Source organism: Triturus cristatus, chromosome 4_1, assembly GCF_964204655.1.
Source record: "Triturus cristatus chromosome 4_1, aTriCri1.1, whole genome shotgun sequence".
NCBI classification, from domain to species: Eukaryota; Metazoa; Chordata; class Amphibia; order Caudata; family Salamandridae; genus Triturus; species Triturus cristatus.
In genome coordinates this window covers 877,729,177-877,748,191 of record NC_140585.1, presented here as the reverse complement: position 1 = coordinate 877,748,191, position 19,015 = coordinate 877,729,177, and the positions used below count along the sequence as shown (strand labels likewise).

Below are 19,015 nucleotides of genomic sequence, written 5' to 3'. Positions count from 1 at the left end.
TTACTCAGCAGGAAATCAGTGATATTTTAGAGAGATTTAGACAGAAGCCTTGCGAGGCACTATTAACGTGGATGGTGCGCCTCTATGATCAAGGCGCTTCTGGGGTCATGTTAGACGGTGGGGATTCAGCCAAATTTTGCACTCTCAGTACTGATCCCACTGTGCAAGGATATTTCCGGAATTACAATGGTAAAGACCAAATTACCCTGTTGCAGGTAGCAGCGCAGGGATGTGGTCACAGGTATCCCACAGAGTCAGACTGGCCCGGGAATGAAAAACCATGGTTCACCCTGAGAGATGCCATGCAGAGAATTAAGGAGGAGGGAATGAAGCTGGCTATCCTTATAGGTGAGACGCATAATTTGATGGGTCAGATAATGACTGTACATGCGGAACAAAATTATTCGTTTGGCACCCCCTGCATATAAAGCGGTGATAATGACTCTGTTAATTAATCAAACTGGTAATACCATAGGAGAAGTAGTCGAGGCGGTCCGTGAGCTGGGAGAGCTTGGGGAATGGAACAAGCCAGACAGGGCTTCGCGCTCAGAGTCCCGCACTGACAACAACTGAGTAACCCGACGCGATATGTTTTTGGCGCTGTTAAAGGATGGGGTGTCGAGGAGTGAGATTGATGGAATTGAGACCAAAAGCATGTGGGAAATGTACCGTAAGCGAGGACTGGATCGGAAGGAGGGGAGTAGGCATGTGAATAGAAAAGATAACAAGAAAGTAAGTCGCAAGGAAACGGAGCCTGAGGAGAAGCACGACAAAGCAGGTCAGGAGAGAGAGAGAATCTCATGTGAAAGTGACAAAAGAGAAAGGTTGGGACCAAGATTGCACAGATTCAGATGGGGACCGGGAAGAGGAGGTGTTGTTCCCTAAGGATTACCAGACATTGTATTCAGATTAGCGCCGGGACCTGCGACGGGCAGATGCAGAGCTGCGCAGGAGAAAATTAGATTAGGAAATGGGCCAAGCTCCGATGCAAGGATGGGCTCGCAAAGATAATAGACGGCATGTGAGGGTTGAGATCTATTGGAAAAATAGAAACGTTCAGGAGGTGTGGGCTTTAGTAGACACCGGAGCGGAGGCCATGTTGATACATGGCAATCCACGAAAATTTAAAGGACAGTATTTCACTATCACGGGTTTGGGTGGACAGGAAACACCAGCAGTGCAAACGGTAATTCAGATGAAAATAGGCGGACTTCCCAATAGAGCATACACTGTTTTGATTGTGCCCATTCCCGAGTACATCATTGGTATTGACATTCTGAAAGGTATGACCATATATCTAGATGACCGACGCTATCAGTTTGGGTCAAAGCAGTACCTCTTGGTGGCTGCTGTGAGTGTGGGGCGCTTGAAGATTCCCCCAGTGAAGGTGCCCCAACCAACAAAAGTGGTTCACATGAAGCAGTACAGGATCCCAGGGGGACATGATGAGATTACTGCAACCATGCAGGACTTGGTGGAGGCGGGGGTGGTGAGACCGGTTACCACGGCGTGGAATAACCCTGTGTGGCCCGTGCGCAAACCGGATGGGAGCTGGCGCATGACTGTGGATTACCACGAGCTGAATAAGCATACGCCCCCGTTGACAGCCGCGGTCCCCGACACCATCACTTTGATTGAGGAAATTCAGAAACACGATCGGACATGGTATGCGGCACTTGATATTGCCAATGCTTTTTTCACGATTCCTATTACCCCCGAGTCCCAGGAACAATTCTCCCTCTCATGGAGTGGTAGGTAGTTCACGTTTACATCTTTACCACAGGGGTATTTACATAGCCCTACGATCTGTCACCGGTTGGTGGCAGAGCATTTGGATGAGGTGTCAGTTATTCCTGGAGTACAACTTTGCCATTATATTGATGATGTGTTGATTTAAGGACAGACCCAAGAACAGGCTCAGCTAGACAGAATTGTAGAGCACTTGCAAAGCAAAGGGTGGGTGATTAACTCAGAGAAGGTGCAGGGACCCTCCCAGAGTGTGAAGTTTTTAGGTATTCAGTGGCATCAGGGGCATAGAGAGGTGCTGCCACAAGTAAGGCAAAAGATCAAGGAGTTTGCAGTGCCGCGAAACAGGAAGGCGGCGCAGCGTTTCATTGGATTGTTTGGTTTTTGGAGACAGCACATTCCCCATTTGAGTCAGATCTTGGCCCCTCTGTACAATGTTACGCGGAAGAAGCATGAGTTTATGTGGGGGGAGGCCCATTAACAGGCATTTGAGTCAGCGAAGGAGGCTATACAGCGTGCCCTGGATCTATGGCCCATACGAGAGGGAAGCATTGATTTGAATGTAACGGTCCAGGATCAGTATGCGACCTGGAGCCTGTGGCAAAAACAGGGGAGACAGAAAGTGCCCCTAGGGTTTTGGACCTGATGCTGGAGAGCAGTACACTTCTTTCGAAAAGCAGTTGTTGGCATGTTATTGGGCTCTGGTGGATACCGAGCAATTGACTCTGGGGCACAATGTGTTTTTGAGACCTGAAATTCCTATCATGCAATGGGCCATGAGCTCACCCAAGACACACAGGATTGGGCATGCACAGGAGGCTAGCATCATAAAGTGGAAGTGGTACATACAAGACAGAGCACGAGTGGGTCCTAAAGGTTCCGCAGTGCTGCATGAGCAAGTGGCGAAGACTCCAGTAGCAGATGCAGAAATGTTGCAAGATGTACCCAAAGTACGAGAGTCCCCAGTGAAATGGGGCGGGCCATTCTCAGAGTTGTCCGCGGAGGACAAAAAGCATGTGTGGTTTACAGATGGCTCAGCCAGATATGTGGGGACCAAGAGACATTGGAAGGCGGTGTCATACAATCCTGTGACCAAAAAGTTGTTGTCGACTACTGGAGAGGGAAGAAGTAGTCAGTTCGCAGAATTGTACGCGGTTTACCAGGCTTTAAAGCAAGAGCTCCCTGGTACATGTCACATTTATACTGATTCATGGTCTACGGCCAATGGGTTAGCCACTTGGCTTCCCACATGGCATGCTCATAATTGGATGATTCACAATAGGGAGGTTTGGGGAAAGGCGCTATGGCAGGAGATTTGGGAATTGTTGTCTCAGAGTACAGTCACAGTTTATCATGTTGATGCTCATTGCCCAACTGACTCACTAGAGCGTTGGTGCAATTCCTTTGCAGACCAAGAAGCGAAGATTCGTGAAGCTGAGGTGGTGACGAAGGATTCTGACTTGGTGGGCATGGCTAAATGGGCGCATCAGAAAAGCGGACATTTGGGCGAGCGAGCCACTAGCAGGTGGGCAGAAAGTAGAGGGATGTATATTCCCCTAGATTTTATTAAAACTGCGATCATTCACTGTCCTGTTTGTCAGCATACCCAACACAGACCAGTTCCGCAGGTAGTGAGAGGCCAGCTAGGTAGAGGGAAGTTGCCAGGGCAAATATGGCAAATTGATTTCATCGGGCCAATGAGTCGAGGATGTCAGTATGCATGCACGGTGGTGGATACCTATTCTGGCTATCTCATCGCCTTTCCATGAAAGAGAGCAACCCAGTCTAACACTCTGAAAACTTTGAATTTGTTGATTTTGTATTACGGAATTCCTTTGCAGGTCCAAAGTGACAATGGGTCACACTTTAAAGGAAAGATGGTGCCAGATTTTTGTGTGCAGCATAACATTGAATGGATCTATCACATACCCTATTACCCACAGGCAGCGGGTTTGATTGAGAGAATGAATGGTTTGTTGAAAGAGCAGTTGAAAAAGTTGTCTGAGGGGTCATTGAAGGGGTGGAGGGATCATTTGCCTGATGCATTGCAAATTTTGAACAACCGACCCCTTGCCAATGCAGAGACTCCTTTGATGCGCATGTTGACCCCGGCTTTGCAGATCAAGCCCCATGTGGCCACAAACACAATTCTGTATTGGGAGACAGTTCCTGGAGCTTTAGCTCCATATCGTGCCACACCAGAGGCTGCAGGTCTTGATTTACATGCCCTGAAACTCTATCGATTGCAACCACGAGACATTACCTTGATTGAGACAGGAATTGGAGTTCAAATTCCCCCAGAGCATTTTGGACTGATCGCCCCTCGATCTGGGCTTGCCCTGAAAGGCATCCAGGTTTTGGGAGGGGTGGTCGATGCCGATTACCAGGGGGAGATCAAAGTTATTCTATTAAACAGTGGAGACAATGATCTGATTGTGCAACCCGGTGACCGAGTTGCCCAAATGATCATCATATCGGTTTATGGAGGGAATGTCATGAAGGGGACGGCCCCAGCCCTTCTAACTGTACGAGGAAAGGGCGGGTTTGGATCTACTGACAAGAACCCAGGGGCAAAAGTATGGGTAGAGTCCCCAAACAAACCTCCTGAACCTGCAGAATTAATCGCTAAGGGAAAGGATAATATCCTAGTCATCATGAGACCCGGACAGGAAAAGTGGGAAAATGTACCTGCTGAAAATTTTTATTTAAGAGAGTGATTATACCAGTTTGTTTTCTGTTTCTAGATCACAGTATGGCTTGCCGCTGCGATGCTTGCGCTGTGTGGTCTGTGTTTGGGCGTGTCCGGAGGGGTCCGGGAGGGCCCAGGGATGCCGAAGGGGATCAACCGCCCGAGTCGGATGACAGCATTGTTGCAGCAACCGGATAACATATGGACCTACTTGGCCGGGAATGTGCTGAACACTTCCCACTTCTGTATGAGAGATCTTCAAAGTACAGCTGATATGATATCCACTTGTCTTGTTGCCGTACCTACCCCTGCACATGTGCTTCTACACATCTTCAACCAAACTAACTTTGATGGGGTAGTGGAGGAAACTGATGTTCAAACACATCTGAGTCTTTATGAGTACTGTCGTTTTTGCCCAGAGGTTACAGATAACCTCTGGAGGAACATGACGAGTATTGTTACCTACAACATCACTACTGGAGACGTTTGCTATCAACTAACTTGTGACCCTGCCAAAATTGGCAAGTGTGGCCAATTGAAACTAGAGAAAAGCACACAATTGACCACTGATCAACAAACATTATGTCAGTCACGACATGACAGTTTTTGCAGTAACGTTACCAATTATATGGTCTGTAATCATACAGTATTAACCGCTAGCCATGTTAACCATGTGAAGTTATCTAAGGGATGGCTGTTCTCGTGCGGCAATATTTCATACACTTACATACCAGCTAATATAACTGGAGGACCTTGTGCCTTATCACGTTTAAGTCTTATGCTTTTTCCCATGCATTCTGTCACGCACATTTGCTCTTCTAGAGCCGCTGTTCAATTACCTGAGGATTGTGACTCCAATATTGACTTGCTTTCTAGAGCAGAGTATACCAGTTTGGCTATTTCCATTGTAGGAGTGCCAGGACTGTCCGTTTATAATGCAAGAACTATTGCTAAGCTTGCCTGCTTAATTGTGAAGAATCTCAATCATACTTCTGCCGCTTTAGCTGACCTGTTATTAGATGTTCAAGAAACGAGAAAAGCTGTTTTGCAGAATAGGGCAGCTGCGGACTATTTGTTGTTAAAACACAACCACGGTTGCGAGGACTTTGATGGACTCTGTTGTTTCAATTTATCTGATCATTCTACATCTATCCATGCGCATATTAATGCTTTAAAAGATTTAGTGAAAGGGGTTACCCAAAACGTTGATCAAGGATGGTGGGATTGGTTGTTTGGGTGGCTACCTAATTTTGGACAGCCTCGCTATATCTTGGGTATTATTATAGTGATTATTTGCATTTTTATCTCACTATGTTGTTGTATTCAATGCATTCCTAATCTTCTCTCCCTTCTTCGTCCCAGATCCATGGTATTTAGCCCAATGGGGTATGATGGGTGAATCGAGGGTCAAGGGGTGGAATGAACTGCATTTGCCATTTTACACGTGCTAAACTGCATGTTGACCTCGATTGCATGTGATGCTCTGGTCCTCCATTTTGTTGTACTGCATTTCCATTTTGTGCTGCTTTGACCTGTAGTTACACTTCAGCAGTAATATAAACATGTTTTTCACGTAAACCAGTATGAGCTGGTGCAAGACATACCTCGTGAGGTTATTTTGTACCTTGAGCTTATGTTTGTGCATTCTATGCTTATCTCTAGGACAGAGGGAGGATGCGCTGTGCAAGGCTCTCCAAGGCCGGAGACAGGGAAAGGAATGTCTTTTGCCTCGGCGCACCCAAGTAGAATCTGGCCAGGTCTGTATGGGTGGATCTGACGCAGAGATGCGGCCAGCACCTATGATGGATAGATGGGCGAGAACGCCTGCTAGAGGGTTCTCGAACGTGTTAATTTAACTATAAAAAGTGGTGTCTGTGGGGTGGAGCTCAGGAACTCAGTCTTGGAGTGGACGCACTCTCGGGACGACTTTGGTGCCCAGAGAGATTACTTCCTGTGCCCCAGTCTCTACAGGGTTCCCGACTTGGTGTTTTCGGTGCTTGGCCAGGGATGTTGAAGACTCCGGTGCAGACGCATCTGGTGAGGTGCTTTGTACATTAACTGTTCATAGATCTATATTCAAGATCTATGTATTACAAAATATATATATATATATATATATATATATATATATATATATATATATTACCTACTGGCGGTCGCCAGTAGGTAGTTATAGTTAGGACCCCTTTTCCATAGGAAATCCGCAACATTCTATTTTGAATAACTTTGGCGCCGGTCGACGAATCCTCGCGAAGTTCTCAAAATAGGTGGGGCGCTACGCTCCGCTCCTACCCTGAAAGTCTCGGGGGGATTCGTCAAGCGGGGGCTGAGATAAAAGGGGGCCCCAAAACGCGTTTTTCCCATGCATTTTTCCATAGGACCTTTAGACAGGGCTACAGCCCGAACGGCTGAACAGAATTACTAGAAATTTGGCAGAGAGGTAGTCCCTAGGTCAAGGAAGTGCCTTTTGTAGGTTTGGTGTAAATCTGTTCAGTAGATTCTGAGAAAATAGCCTTTAAATCAATATATATATCTGAGCCAGCTTACGGTACGCTTACCGTAAGCTTACCGTACGCGTACGGTGGCGTGCGCGAGCGCGATTCTGATTGGCTCTTAGATCTTAGTAAACATTCGAATCGGCCGAAACCAGGAAGCGGCGGCCGCCATTTTCTCTCTCGCACTGAGAGTTAGGTTGTTTAATTAAAACCAATACACATGTAAAGGAGCTTTTTTGACAGCTCACACACACATAGCCATGATGAGGGAGTCCCCCAAGACCCCCCAAGGCCAAAAAAGCCATTTTTATTTTTTCGCTAATTTCGCCGATTACGCTTACCGTACGCGTACGGTAAAAAATATTTAAAAAAAAACACTATCCACACTCTCCCCATCCCCTGTGCTTTTGGTGGCCGCAGGCCACCAAATGTGCAGGGCTTATCAGAGGTGTAAAAAACCACAATATTTTCAACAAAAATAATCAAAGAAAAAATTATCCACACTCTCTCCACCCCGTGTGCAAATGGTGCCCGAAGCGCACCATTTGTGCATGGCTTATAAGCACCGTAAGCACAGTAAGCACCGCGTGCTTACTGTGCGCGCACGGTGCGCGAAGCGCACCGTGCGCGCACGGAACGAACTGCGTTAAGTGGGCGCGCACGCCACGAATGGCGTAAAGTAACTTAGCATTTAAAAAACCGTACAAATTCACAGAAAAAACCATAGGTTTCACACACGTTATAGTTAGGAATTAGCATTTAAAAAACCTTGCAAATTCACTGAAAAAACCATAGGTTTCACACATGTTATAGTTAGCGGAAATTTTACTGATAAAAAACCAGTGAAATTCCCCCGTTATAGTTAGTGCAGGCAACTATAACTCACGCGACCGCAATCTTCTGCTGATGACATATGTGTCTTTATGAAAAAAAAATATTTGTAATATATGTATAGCTAAAAATGTATGGAAGAAGACATGGGCAAATAAGTGTCTAAATACAGTATTAGCATCAGCAGAAGATTGCGGTCGCGTGAGTTATAGTTGCCTGCACTAACTATAACGGGGGAATTTCACTGGTTTTTTATCAGTAAAATTTCCGCTAACTATAACATGTGTGAAACCTATGGTTTTTTCAGTGAATATATATATATATATATATATATATATATATATATTCACTGAAAAAACCATAGGTTTCACACATGTTATAGTTAGCTGGACATTTTACTGATAAAAAACCAATGAAATTCCCCCGTTATAGTTGCTGTAGGCAACTATAACTCACGCGACCGCAATCCTCTGCTGATGCTAATACTGTATTTAGACACTTATTTGCCCATATCTTCTTCCATTAAATTTTAGCTATACATATATTACAAATATTTTTTTTTCATAAAGACACATATGTCATCAGCAGAGGATTACGGTCGCGTGAGTTATAGTTGCCTACAGCAACTATAACGGGGGAATTTCATTGGTTTTTTATCAGTAAAATGTCCAGCTAACTATAACATGTGTGAAACCTATGGTTTTTTCAGTGAATTAGCAAGGTTTTTTTAATGCTATTTCCTAACTATAACGTGTGTGAAACCTATGGTTTTTTCAGTGAATTTGTACGTTTTTTTAAATGCTAAGTTACTTTACGCCATTTGTGGCGTGCGCGCCCACTTAACGCAGTTCGTTCCGTGCACGGTTTTTATCAACTTTAATAAGCCCTGTACATTTGGTGGCCTTCGGCCACCAAAAGCACAGGGGGTGAGGTCAATGTGGATAGTGTTTTTTTTATTTCGATTTTATAATTTCATGTTGCCAAAATTACGTTTTTTTTCTCTATTAATAAGCCCTGCACATTTGGTGGCCTGCGGCCACCAAAAGCACAGGGGGTGGGGTAAGTGTGGATAGTGTTTTTTTTATTTTTATTTTTTTACCGTAAGCGTACGGTAAGCTTACGGTAAGCGTACGGTAAGCGTACCCCGCGAAATTGCCGAAAAAAAAATAAAACCGTTTTTGCTCTTGGGGGATGTTTGGGGACTCCCTCAACATGACTATGTGGGAGGGAGTTGTCAAAACAGCCCCGTAACATGTTTTTGGCCATCATGTTTGATAAACAACACTCAGTGCGAGAGACAAAATGGCGGACGCCGCTTCCTGGTTTCGGCCGATTCGAATGTTTACTAAGATCTAAGAGCCAATCAGAATCGCGCTCGCGCACGCCACCGTAAGCTTACGGTAAGCGTACGGTAAGCGTACGGTAAGCGTACCGTAAGCGGGCTCAGATATATATATTGATTTAAAGGCTATTTTCTCAGAATCTACTGAACAGATTTACACCAAACCTACAAAAGGCACTTCCTTGACCTAGGGACTACCTCTCTGCCAAATTTCTAGTAATTCTGTTCAGCCGTTCGGGCTGTAGCTCGTTCTAAAGGTCCTATGGAAAAATGCATGGGAAAAACGCGTTTTGGGACCCCCCCTTTTATCTCAGCCCCCGCTTGACGAATCCCCCCGAGACTTTCAGGGTAGGAGCGGAGCGTAGCGCCCCACCTATTTTGAGAAATTCGCGAGGATTCGTCGACCGGCGCCAAAGTTATTCAAAATAGAATGTTGAGGTTTTCCTATGGAAACGTGGTCCTAACTATAACTACCTACTGGCGACCGCCAGTAGGTAATATATATATATATATATATATATATATATATATATATATATAGTGGTGTATTCATTGTTCATTGTCTTTCACTTGGTGCCTAAGAACTTACTAGCTAGCTTCAGTGACTTATTGCCCTTGTCTACGATACTAATAAAGCTAATTTTACCTCCAGAGGAGTGTTGGAGTTTCTGTGTAAATAAGTGGTGTGCCTAAGTTTAGATCACGCAAGTGGGCAAGGCAATACAGTGCCACAATAGGTGCTGCAGCCCTTAGAAGCCTTCCCTGGTCACAGTGCCCTTGGTACCAAAGGTACCTTTTACAAGGGGCTTACCTGTGGCCAGGGATGTGCCAAATATGGGTACAAAGGTACAGTTTTTGGAAAGAACACAGGCCCTGGGAACCTGATTGGCAGGGACCAAGGCCGGACTGGGAACCGTAACCGGCCCTGGCAAGCTGCTCAGCCACCCTCCCCCCCGCCCCCCGTGAGGCAGGGGGAGTGCTGCCAAGCTGTTTGTTAGGATTTTGTTACGGGGGGCAATATTGCCGGCCCCGGTAACAAAAACAGCCTCCTCAGGGGCCCAAAACCGGCCCCCACCCTGGAGGCCCACCGGGGAAACGCCCGGTGCCCACTACGGCCAGTCCAGCCCTGGCAGGGTCCCAGTGAACATCAAGTCAGGTTGCATCAGAAGTGAGGGAAAAGGGGGGGGGCATGCAAAAAGGGGCACGTTCCTACAACAGCACACTCTCTTAGAATTCTCACGCTACTATTGGACAACACAAACACTATAGGTGGATACCTTAAACATACTTGGAACTAAGCATGATTCAATATAATCCGAAATGTCAGACAGACATGTTAACCATTCAACAAATAGCAGTGAGTGCAATACACAGACTACCCACGGCCTGAAACTTCTGTATCTTAACAAGTGAACCTAAAATCGTAACACTGACCACCAACAAATATGTATTTGTCTGTAACAAAAAAGGAGATTCTGCTTCTAACCAAAAGGCATACAAACTCTATGCACAGATGCTACCTTCTCTAAAGGCGCTGAGCAGCTTAGTTTTCAAGATTTTGGGAGTTGCAATAACGGTGACAAACACCCTGGCCAGTTAAATGATCTGTCCCAATGAATTTCCCCAGAATAACTGAAGGGTCGAAATAATTGTAGACTAACCATAAAATCATCCTACTAGGCTGTTAGAAAAATGACAAACCGTGAACCGTTTTGCTTCAGTTTGCATACAATTTTTAAAATCATATTAGGTCACATAATAAAACTAAAAATTGATCACTAGGATTTAATGCACGTAGCTATTAGACACATAAAGTCATGTTGACTTGTATATTTGTTTAACAGAAGTTATTATTTCGTAGTTCTACAGTCACTAAAAAAATAAACACCATCTGTACCTAACACAACGATCCAGTGGTCGTCCTTACGCCTGGTTTAGATTAAAGCCACTAAACTAAATAATTGACATAGTTAAGAAAGCTTAGGTTGCTTGTTTCCCACTCTCATGACAATCAGGAATGACCAATAAACTCCCCGTGTCTCTTTTCACCGCCCTCTCATTACATAATTGCCCCACTCTTGCTCAGTCCATGGTGGTGCATATACCTGTGTATGAAGCAGTAATCTTGTTAACCCCACCTCGCTTGCAGGCATACGTTTTCACCCAACTATACTACTGTAACTCAAACATGACAAGCCAGGTATGGTGGCTCAGTGGACTAAAGCATCCAATTCAGAAATCTAGGTTTGACCTTGAGATCACAGGTTCGTACCTCAGATGTCCCACTCAGCCTTTCATCTTTCTGAGGTTGATAAAATGAGTGCCAGTGAATTGGCTAACAATAAACATGTATAAGTTTGTCACCAAAAGACTTAGGTTCAAAACCAGTGGGCCCACTCAACCTTTCATCCTTTCGAGGTTGATAAAATGAGTGGCAGCGAATTGGGTAACAATAAACATCTAACATTTCAGAGCCAAGAGACCCAAGGGGGAAAGCGTGTATTGAAAATACACGTTATGTTTATGTTTATTCATGTCCCATCTAAAGTGCTCTGCTAAACCTTGGAGCTAGGTATTCACTGTAAAAATACTCCACAGAAAAGTAAGACCATTTTAGTGTGCAAATATTACTTGGTTGAGCAAAATTGGTAACTGATATACTAATTCTTATGTCAAAAATTAGCAAAATACAGCAGAGGAAATATCATACATCTAGTATCAAATAGGTAATTTGGAATATTTACAGGAACAACATTAACTCGGGCTGATGCTATCTCTGATGTTTGATCCTTTGAACAATACCATGTATGACTATATTTTTAATTGCATTGATTTTCATTCATGGTGTTTTTAGGGCTCGCCTAGGCAGTGCATGCTCTGTCTCTTCAAAACATGCTGTTTTCAGTATATGCACTTTCATTCCCCTCTGGCTGCTGATTTGTCAAACACTATCATTCTGAAAAGCTAGTTGCTCTGTGGCTCATTGACTCTTCTGTACCTCCTTGTCGTGCTAAGTTCCCTCCCTTGGAGCATTGGGCTATTACGGGTATCCTCTCTCTGCATTGGTATTCATTTTGTGTTGGGCACTCTCTTTTTTATGTTGCAGGGTGCATGTGCACGCTGCTCTTGTTACACAGTCTGTGTCCTTACACCTCACGCTCAGTTTGTTTTACCCCCTCCCCGGCCTCTCTCCCATCCTGTTTTCACGTCCACCCAGTCCCCGCATGGCGCTGCCTCCAGTCTTGCTGCGTTCCATGGACAAAATTTGAATATCACAAAGTTGACTATTGAAAATGGAAGAGCATACACAGTTTGCCACATTGCCTGAAATAGTATTTCTGTGCCTCTACGCCCCTTCCATGACATTAGTTTCGGGGAGGCATAGAAAGACACATTAGCACTAACAACATACAATATGTAACAGTATTTCTAAGCTTCCCTTCTGGAGGGAATATGAGTAGGCCATTCTGATGTACCTAGATTCTATGCAGTTGAAGTTTATGCAATATTATTAAAAGGCTGTGATACATGTATTATGTTTGCTGAAGCACAGGCACCAGCTCCACCACAAAGCCTTCCTATTGGCTCGAGTCTCAAAGACCGCCCATCAACCAACCACAACCCACTAACACCAGATGAGCGCGTGCTAGGCCTCACTTAGTGACCACCCGTCCGCTCACCGACCTCTGTGAATCACAGAGCTCAATGTGGAGGACTTGTGAAGATACCGGCCAAGCTATATCTCTCCCAGCTCGCAGACAGTTTGATGGACATCTTTGCCTGACTACAACATGGCCGACTGTCTCCATGATTGTATGAAAGAATGCTTGACCTGTCGTGACTATCGGTGAATTTGGGCCTGCCCCAAAGGCTGTCCTATAATCTGTGTCTCCGCTAGGGCACACCTCACTTGATTTGGGTGGCTGTACTTTGTTAGTGGAGCTGAGTAATTGACACAGTACTGATCAACACCGCATTTATATCACTATGGCCAAGGTTGTAGTGGTCACCAGAGCCAACAGGTAGGTCAGATCCCTTGCTTACACACTGCTTCAGGTGATCTGACTATACTGGTATCATTATAGAACACTGGACAATAATAATGCTCTGTTGGCAGGAGTAGACATGGATATAATGGCAAGCTTAGATTTTTTGGAACATTTCTTTGTATATTCTTGAAACAGAGGCCCCTTTAAAAACTTCCTGCAGCCTATCGTACACACGCGCAGCTGTGAAACACGTGTGTTCACCCCTCTCTGCTTCTGGGCTCTGTAGAATCTGACTCCTGCCATATCTGCATGTACTTCTACCAGCATGAAGTCAACATGTGTCCTCTGGTGCCCAGGTGCATCTGCCAGTCTCTGCTGGGTGCTCTTTTGAGCATCTGCTAGGAGTCCTCTTCCCCTGATATGTGCCCCTATCTAACTGCCAGCCTCTCTCTCTTCTCGACTAGTGCCAGGAGTTTAGTTATTTACTTGCCAGACATTCTCTCTCTCATCTAGATGTTTTCTACCCCTTGACATGTAGCCCATATCTATGCATCTCCTTCCCCGTGCATGGGGTGCCCTTCTCCCTCACAAGTGCCCCAGGTCTCTCACTCTTTCAGGTGCTCTTTGTCTCCCTGACACATGCCTAAGGTCTTTCAATCTACAGACCCATGCCTTGTGGCCCTCTCTCTTCACAGTGTTCGCTTCGCTCTTGCAGGTGTTCTCTCACTCTGACACGTAACCAAAGGCTATTTATCTCCCTATGCCCATGCTCCCCCACTTACTTCTAAGTGTTCAGGCTCTCTTACAGGTGTCCCATATATCTATCCACACCTCTTTCCGTGCCAGTGTTCTCTTTCTCCCTGACAAATGTTCAGGGTCTCGCTATCTCTGCATGGCTGGTGAACCCTTTATTTTCTTGGCATTCACACTTCCAGGTGTTCTCTTGCCCTGTCAAGTGCCCAACGTTTGTCGATCTATCCCTCCATTCCTTGTGTTCTCTTTCTCTTAAGCTCAGGCGCTCATAGTGCCTGTGCATCCCAGTATCTGCGATTCCCCTGTGCCTGTGTCCCCAATGTGCTTGTCTTTTCCATGTGCTTGTCTCTCCCAGGTACCTGTATTTCCCATGTACCTGAATCTCCCATGTACCTGAATCTCCCATGTACCTGAATCTCCCAGTTTCTGCAGGTTCTGTGGTCTATTGCAGTGTCTCTACATACCAGTCCACAACACAAAATACCATTCCACATAATTCCACTCCATAACACACAACCCGACTCCACATTACTCCAGTACACTCAATACCACATAATTACAATCCACATATTTCCACTGCACACCATGCCACGTAATTCCACTACACAAATCTACTTCACACCACACAATTCCTGAACTAACAATTCCAATCCAAGCCACATAATTCCACTACACACCACATACATCCACTCCAATACACAAGGGTAAAACATATTGTTATTTACGAAGCCAATAGCTCTAACTCAACCAATCGCGAGACCGATTGCATTGTAAATGCTTGTTTACTAATCTAATCCTTTTACTTAAAGCAAAATGACAAAACTAAGGAAGTGAACTGAATTTAAGGCTACGCTCTGTGCCTACCTTGGTTGGTTTTCCTGAGGAACATTCTCCCCTTTCTGGTAGCCACTGTCGGAGACCTGAGTTGTAGACCTCTTGACGATCTGTTTAAGCTCCTGCTCCAAGCGGTCCTTGATAGCCTTTACAGCTTCCGGGATCTTCCTCAGTTTAGACAGGCCTTTGATGAGGATACCCATAAAAACCACACTGTTCTCTTCCGGATCAGACTCCAGATCCTCTTTGATCTCTTGCAGGCTCATTTCTTTCACTATTAAAAGAGAAAAATAGTAAAAAAGAAAGTCATACAACTAAAAAGTTTATGTTTCCTCAACCAGATTGGGGTTTTAACCACAATATGCCTTCTCATGAGGACAGAAAGGCCACTAGCCACGAGGATTATTTATTTTTACACAAAAAAAATCAAAATGGTGTCTTTCTGCCTGCTGCCCCGGTAGCAGATTGGTGGTTAATCCCCAAATCTGCTCTCTCCTTGTGCCGTCCCACTCATCCCAAGAACTTTGTATTGTACAAGGGACTCAGATGCTTGGTTAGTCCTTCTACAATATGCATCACGTCAAAGCACATCTTGCACTGGTGCAATCATGAAGGGGTGTTACCTCATTTGGCTGGGAGAGTAGCTACATGAAAATGCGAGAACACTTTGCCATTGCGTCCATGCTGTATTACAAACAGGGGAGCAGAGCAAAAAAAAAAACTCTTGGAGTGTGTACTCACTGGTCACCACATAGAGGTGGTGCACAATCAGTGTGTCCCCCCCAGGGGGCCGTCTGAGAGGGGAGCACGAGGGGTTCACAGACCCCCAAGCATCACCCTCTTCAGAAGGAGGCCGGTTTACCTCCTGTGAAAGCTGTGGTTTCAACCCATGGCTATGTATGTTACTCATACCTTCTTGCCTTCTGCACACCATTGTTTACACCTGAGCTGAGGACTGCTATTTTTATTGTTGTTGTTTTAAGTTAAAGCACACACTGTTTTGGGGGCGCCTTCTTTGTAAGAAGGCGTTGGAGTTTAAACCAAGGATGTCGGTCGGTAAACCTCCGACGAGCAGTCGGAGGCTTGCCGACCGACATCCTAATCGGCTACTTAGTGCCGTTCTACAGCAAAATACTGGTTTAAATATTCCTTTTGCCATAATGTGTAAGCAATGGCACTGATTAAAAGCAGGTCCTTGCGGGAAATATGCTAAAGGTATAAAAACACAGTGGCATCTACTTATGTTTACTAGAAATAATTTGAAACAACTGGAAAAAGTTCACAAAATTCATGAGAACATGAAAACTACTAGGTTACCCCAAAGTGCTGAAAAGAACAAGTTACTTACCTTCGGTAATGCTTTTTCTGGTGAATACAGTATCTTCTTGTGGATTCCTCACCTTTTGAATTCGGCAGTGGGCAATTGCAAGTTTAGAAGATCAGCAGCTTTTCTGATAATGAGTGGTAAGAAGAGACTTCCTGCAAAGGAAGACCCTTAGGAGAAGAGAGTTCCAACTCTGGACACGTGGTGGGAGGGTGAGCCACACCTCGAGCAATCAGATAAAGGAGGCAGAAGGATAAGTAACAGCGTCAGGCTTTGCCTTCATCAGCAGCTCGCAGAAAGCTCTTCTCAGCAGCTTCTTGCCAGCAGGAGGTCCCTTTGTTTTGTGCACTCCTTAAGGGCCGGCCCCAAGTGCGGTGAGAAATCAGTGCACGACCTTCCAGCCACGCAGCTTAGAGGTAACATAGCACACAGGAATTTTTATGTACCACCACCTATAAACTTACTTGCAAAGATGGGAGGCCGCATTTATCAATGAATTATAAAGAATATTCATGTAACCTGTTTTAAAGACAAAGCCAATTGGAATACAGATCAGCCCAATTAATTCTAGATTTCTGGAGGTATCCTTTATATGGCCATGCCAACTCAACCACGTTTTTAATGGTGCCCTCTTATTTACGAAATTCCAATTGCAGTGTTGTATATAATGAACAAGGCGACCCATATTTTTTCTTGGGACACAATTCACATTTTCCTTACAGAAGACATTTGCAGCACATTCACAGGGCAATACCGTGTGGGCTGGGCTTTGCCAGTGCTGACAGCCATGTTTGGAATGCTTTGCCACTGTTTCTGTGAGCACCGGGGACCTCTCCAAATTCTGTCAAACAAAACTCCTGTCTCCTCTCTGAGGCATCACGCACACATCTGAAGCCACATGTGGTGTACATATGAACTGAATAAAAACAGCTTAACGTGGAACAGCTATATGCAAATGTAACTGGCTGGCATCACGATTTTATTACGAACAAGTGAAGATGAAATAATTGCATATTTGCGCCTACCTATCTTCCGGTAATTTGGTCTGTAAATTAAAAGTTAACATTAAACATAAATGCTTCATAATAGTGTTTTAATTATTATAAGAGCAGAAAGCATGCATCGAACATTAGTATGCGCCATTAACCACCCCCAGCCAGACCTTCTGCTAATAGGTCCTCTAAAGTATTCATCCGGTCCTAGAAACCAAGCAGTTGTAAACATGCTTTGAAGTATACATGTGACTGTGTGTGTGTGTATATATATATATATATATATATATATATATATATATATATATATTCACTGAAAAAACCATAGGCTTCACACATGTTATAGTTAGCTGGACATTTTACTGATAAAAAAACCAATGAAATTCCCCCGTTATAGTTACTGTAGGCAACTATAACTCACGCGACCGTAATCCTCTGCTGATGCTAATACTGTATTTAGACACTTATTTGCCCATGTCTTCTTCCATTAAATTTTAGCTATACATATATTACAAATATTTTTTTTTCATAAAGACACGTATGTCATCAGCAGAGGATTACGGTCGCGTGAGTTATAGTTGCCTACAGTAACTATAACGGGGGAATTTCATTGGTTTTTTATCAGTAAAATGTCCAGCTAACTATAACATGTGTGAAACCTATGGTTTTTTCAGTGAATTTGCAAGGTTTTTTAAATGCTAATTCCTAACTATAACGTGTGTGAAACCTATGGTTTTTTCAGTGAATTTGTACGTTTTTTTAAATGCTAAGTTACTTTACGCCATTTGTGGCGTGCGCGCCCACTTAACGCAGTTCGTTCAGTGCGCGCACGGTGCGCTTCGCGCACCGTGCGCGCACAGTGAGCACGCGGTGCGCGAAGCGCACCGCGTGCCCACGTTACGCTAGATGGGCCATGCACCGTGCGCACATGGAGGACATATGATGAGCATCGTTGTGACAGGTAAAATATATGTTTTGTTTAGCTCTAATAAGCCATGCACAAAAGGTGCCCTTAGGGCACCTTTTGCACACGGGGTGGGGAGAATGTGGATATATATATTTTTTTTATTATTTCTTACCGTACGCGTACGGTAAGCGTAAACGGCGAAATTTTCGAAAAAATTAAAATTGCCTTTTTTCACTTGGGGGATCGTTGGGGACTCCCTCGACATGGCTAGGTGTTTGGGAGCTGTGTAAACAGCCCCTTTACATGTTTTTGCACTTGGTTTTTCAACCCCCTGTCAGAGTGCGAGAGAGAAAATGGCGGCCGCCGCTTCCTGGTTTCGACCGATTCGAATGTTTACTAAGATCTAAGGGCCAATCAGAATCGCGCTCGCGCACGCCACCGTACGCGTACGGTAAGCGCACCCTTAGCGCACCATACGCTGGCTCAGATATATATATTGATTTAAAGGCTATTTTCTCAGAATCTACTGAACAGATTTACACCAAACCTACAAAAGGCACTTCCTTGACCTGAGGACTACCTCTCTGCCAAATTTCAAGTAATTCTGTTCAGCCGTTCGGGCTGTAGCTGTGTCTAAAGGTCCTATGGAAAAATGCATGGGAAAAATGCGTTTTGGGACCCCCCTTTTATCTCAGCCCCCGCTTGACGAATCCCCCCGAGACTTTCAGGGTAGGAGCGGAGCGTAGCGCCCCACCTATTTTGAAAAATTCGCGAGGATTCGTCAACCGGCGCCAAAGTTATTCAAAATAGAATGTTGTGGATTTCCTATGGAAACGTGGTCCTAACTATAACTACCTACTGGCGACCGCCAGTAGGTAATATATATATATATATATATATATATATATATATATATATATACCTACCCCGTGGCACGCCATTTCAGGGAAACACACAATAGTGACAATAGGGGATTAAGCTATTATGTTATTGACTGTATTGAGCCCAGTAGAAGGGGTGGGGATCGAGAATCCAACCTCCGCAAATTGGAAACAAGATATATTTTACAACTGAACACCAAGGTCCCCACAGGTCTTAACATGACAGAGGACA

General features: G+C 44.6%; 2 protein-coding genes across 2 annotated transcripts in view; one reads left to right on the top strand and one right to left on the bottom strand.

Moving 5' to 3' along the window:
• Positions 1-19,015, bottom strand: part of EXOC4 (exocyst complex component 4) — a 1,933,985-nt gene that overhangs the window by 1,534,637 nt on the left and 380,333 nt on the right. Inside the window, exon 6 of the mRNA XM_085653593.1 lies at positions 14,710-14,953. Within this exon, the coding sequence (XP_085509719.1) occupies positions 14,710-14,953 (244 nt within the window). The remainder of the gene's footprint in view (positions 1-14,709; positions 14,954-19,015) is intronic.
• LOC146855697 (uncharacterized) lies at positions 4,575-5,834 on the top strand. The gene has a single exon (XM_085650319.1). The coding sequence runs from the start codon at positions 4,575-4,577 to the stop codon at positions 5,832-5,834; it is 1,260 nt and encodes a 419-aa protein (XP_085506445.1).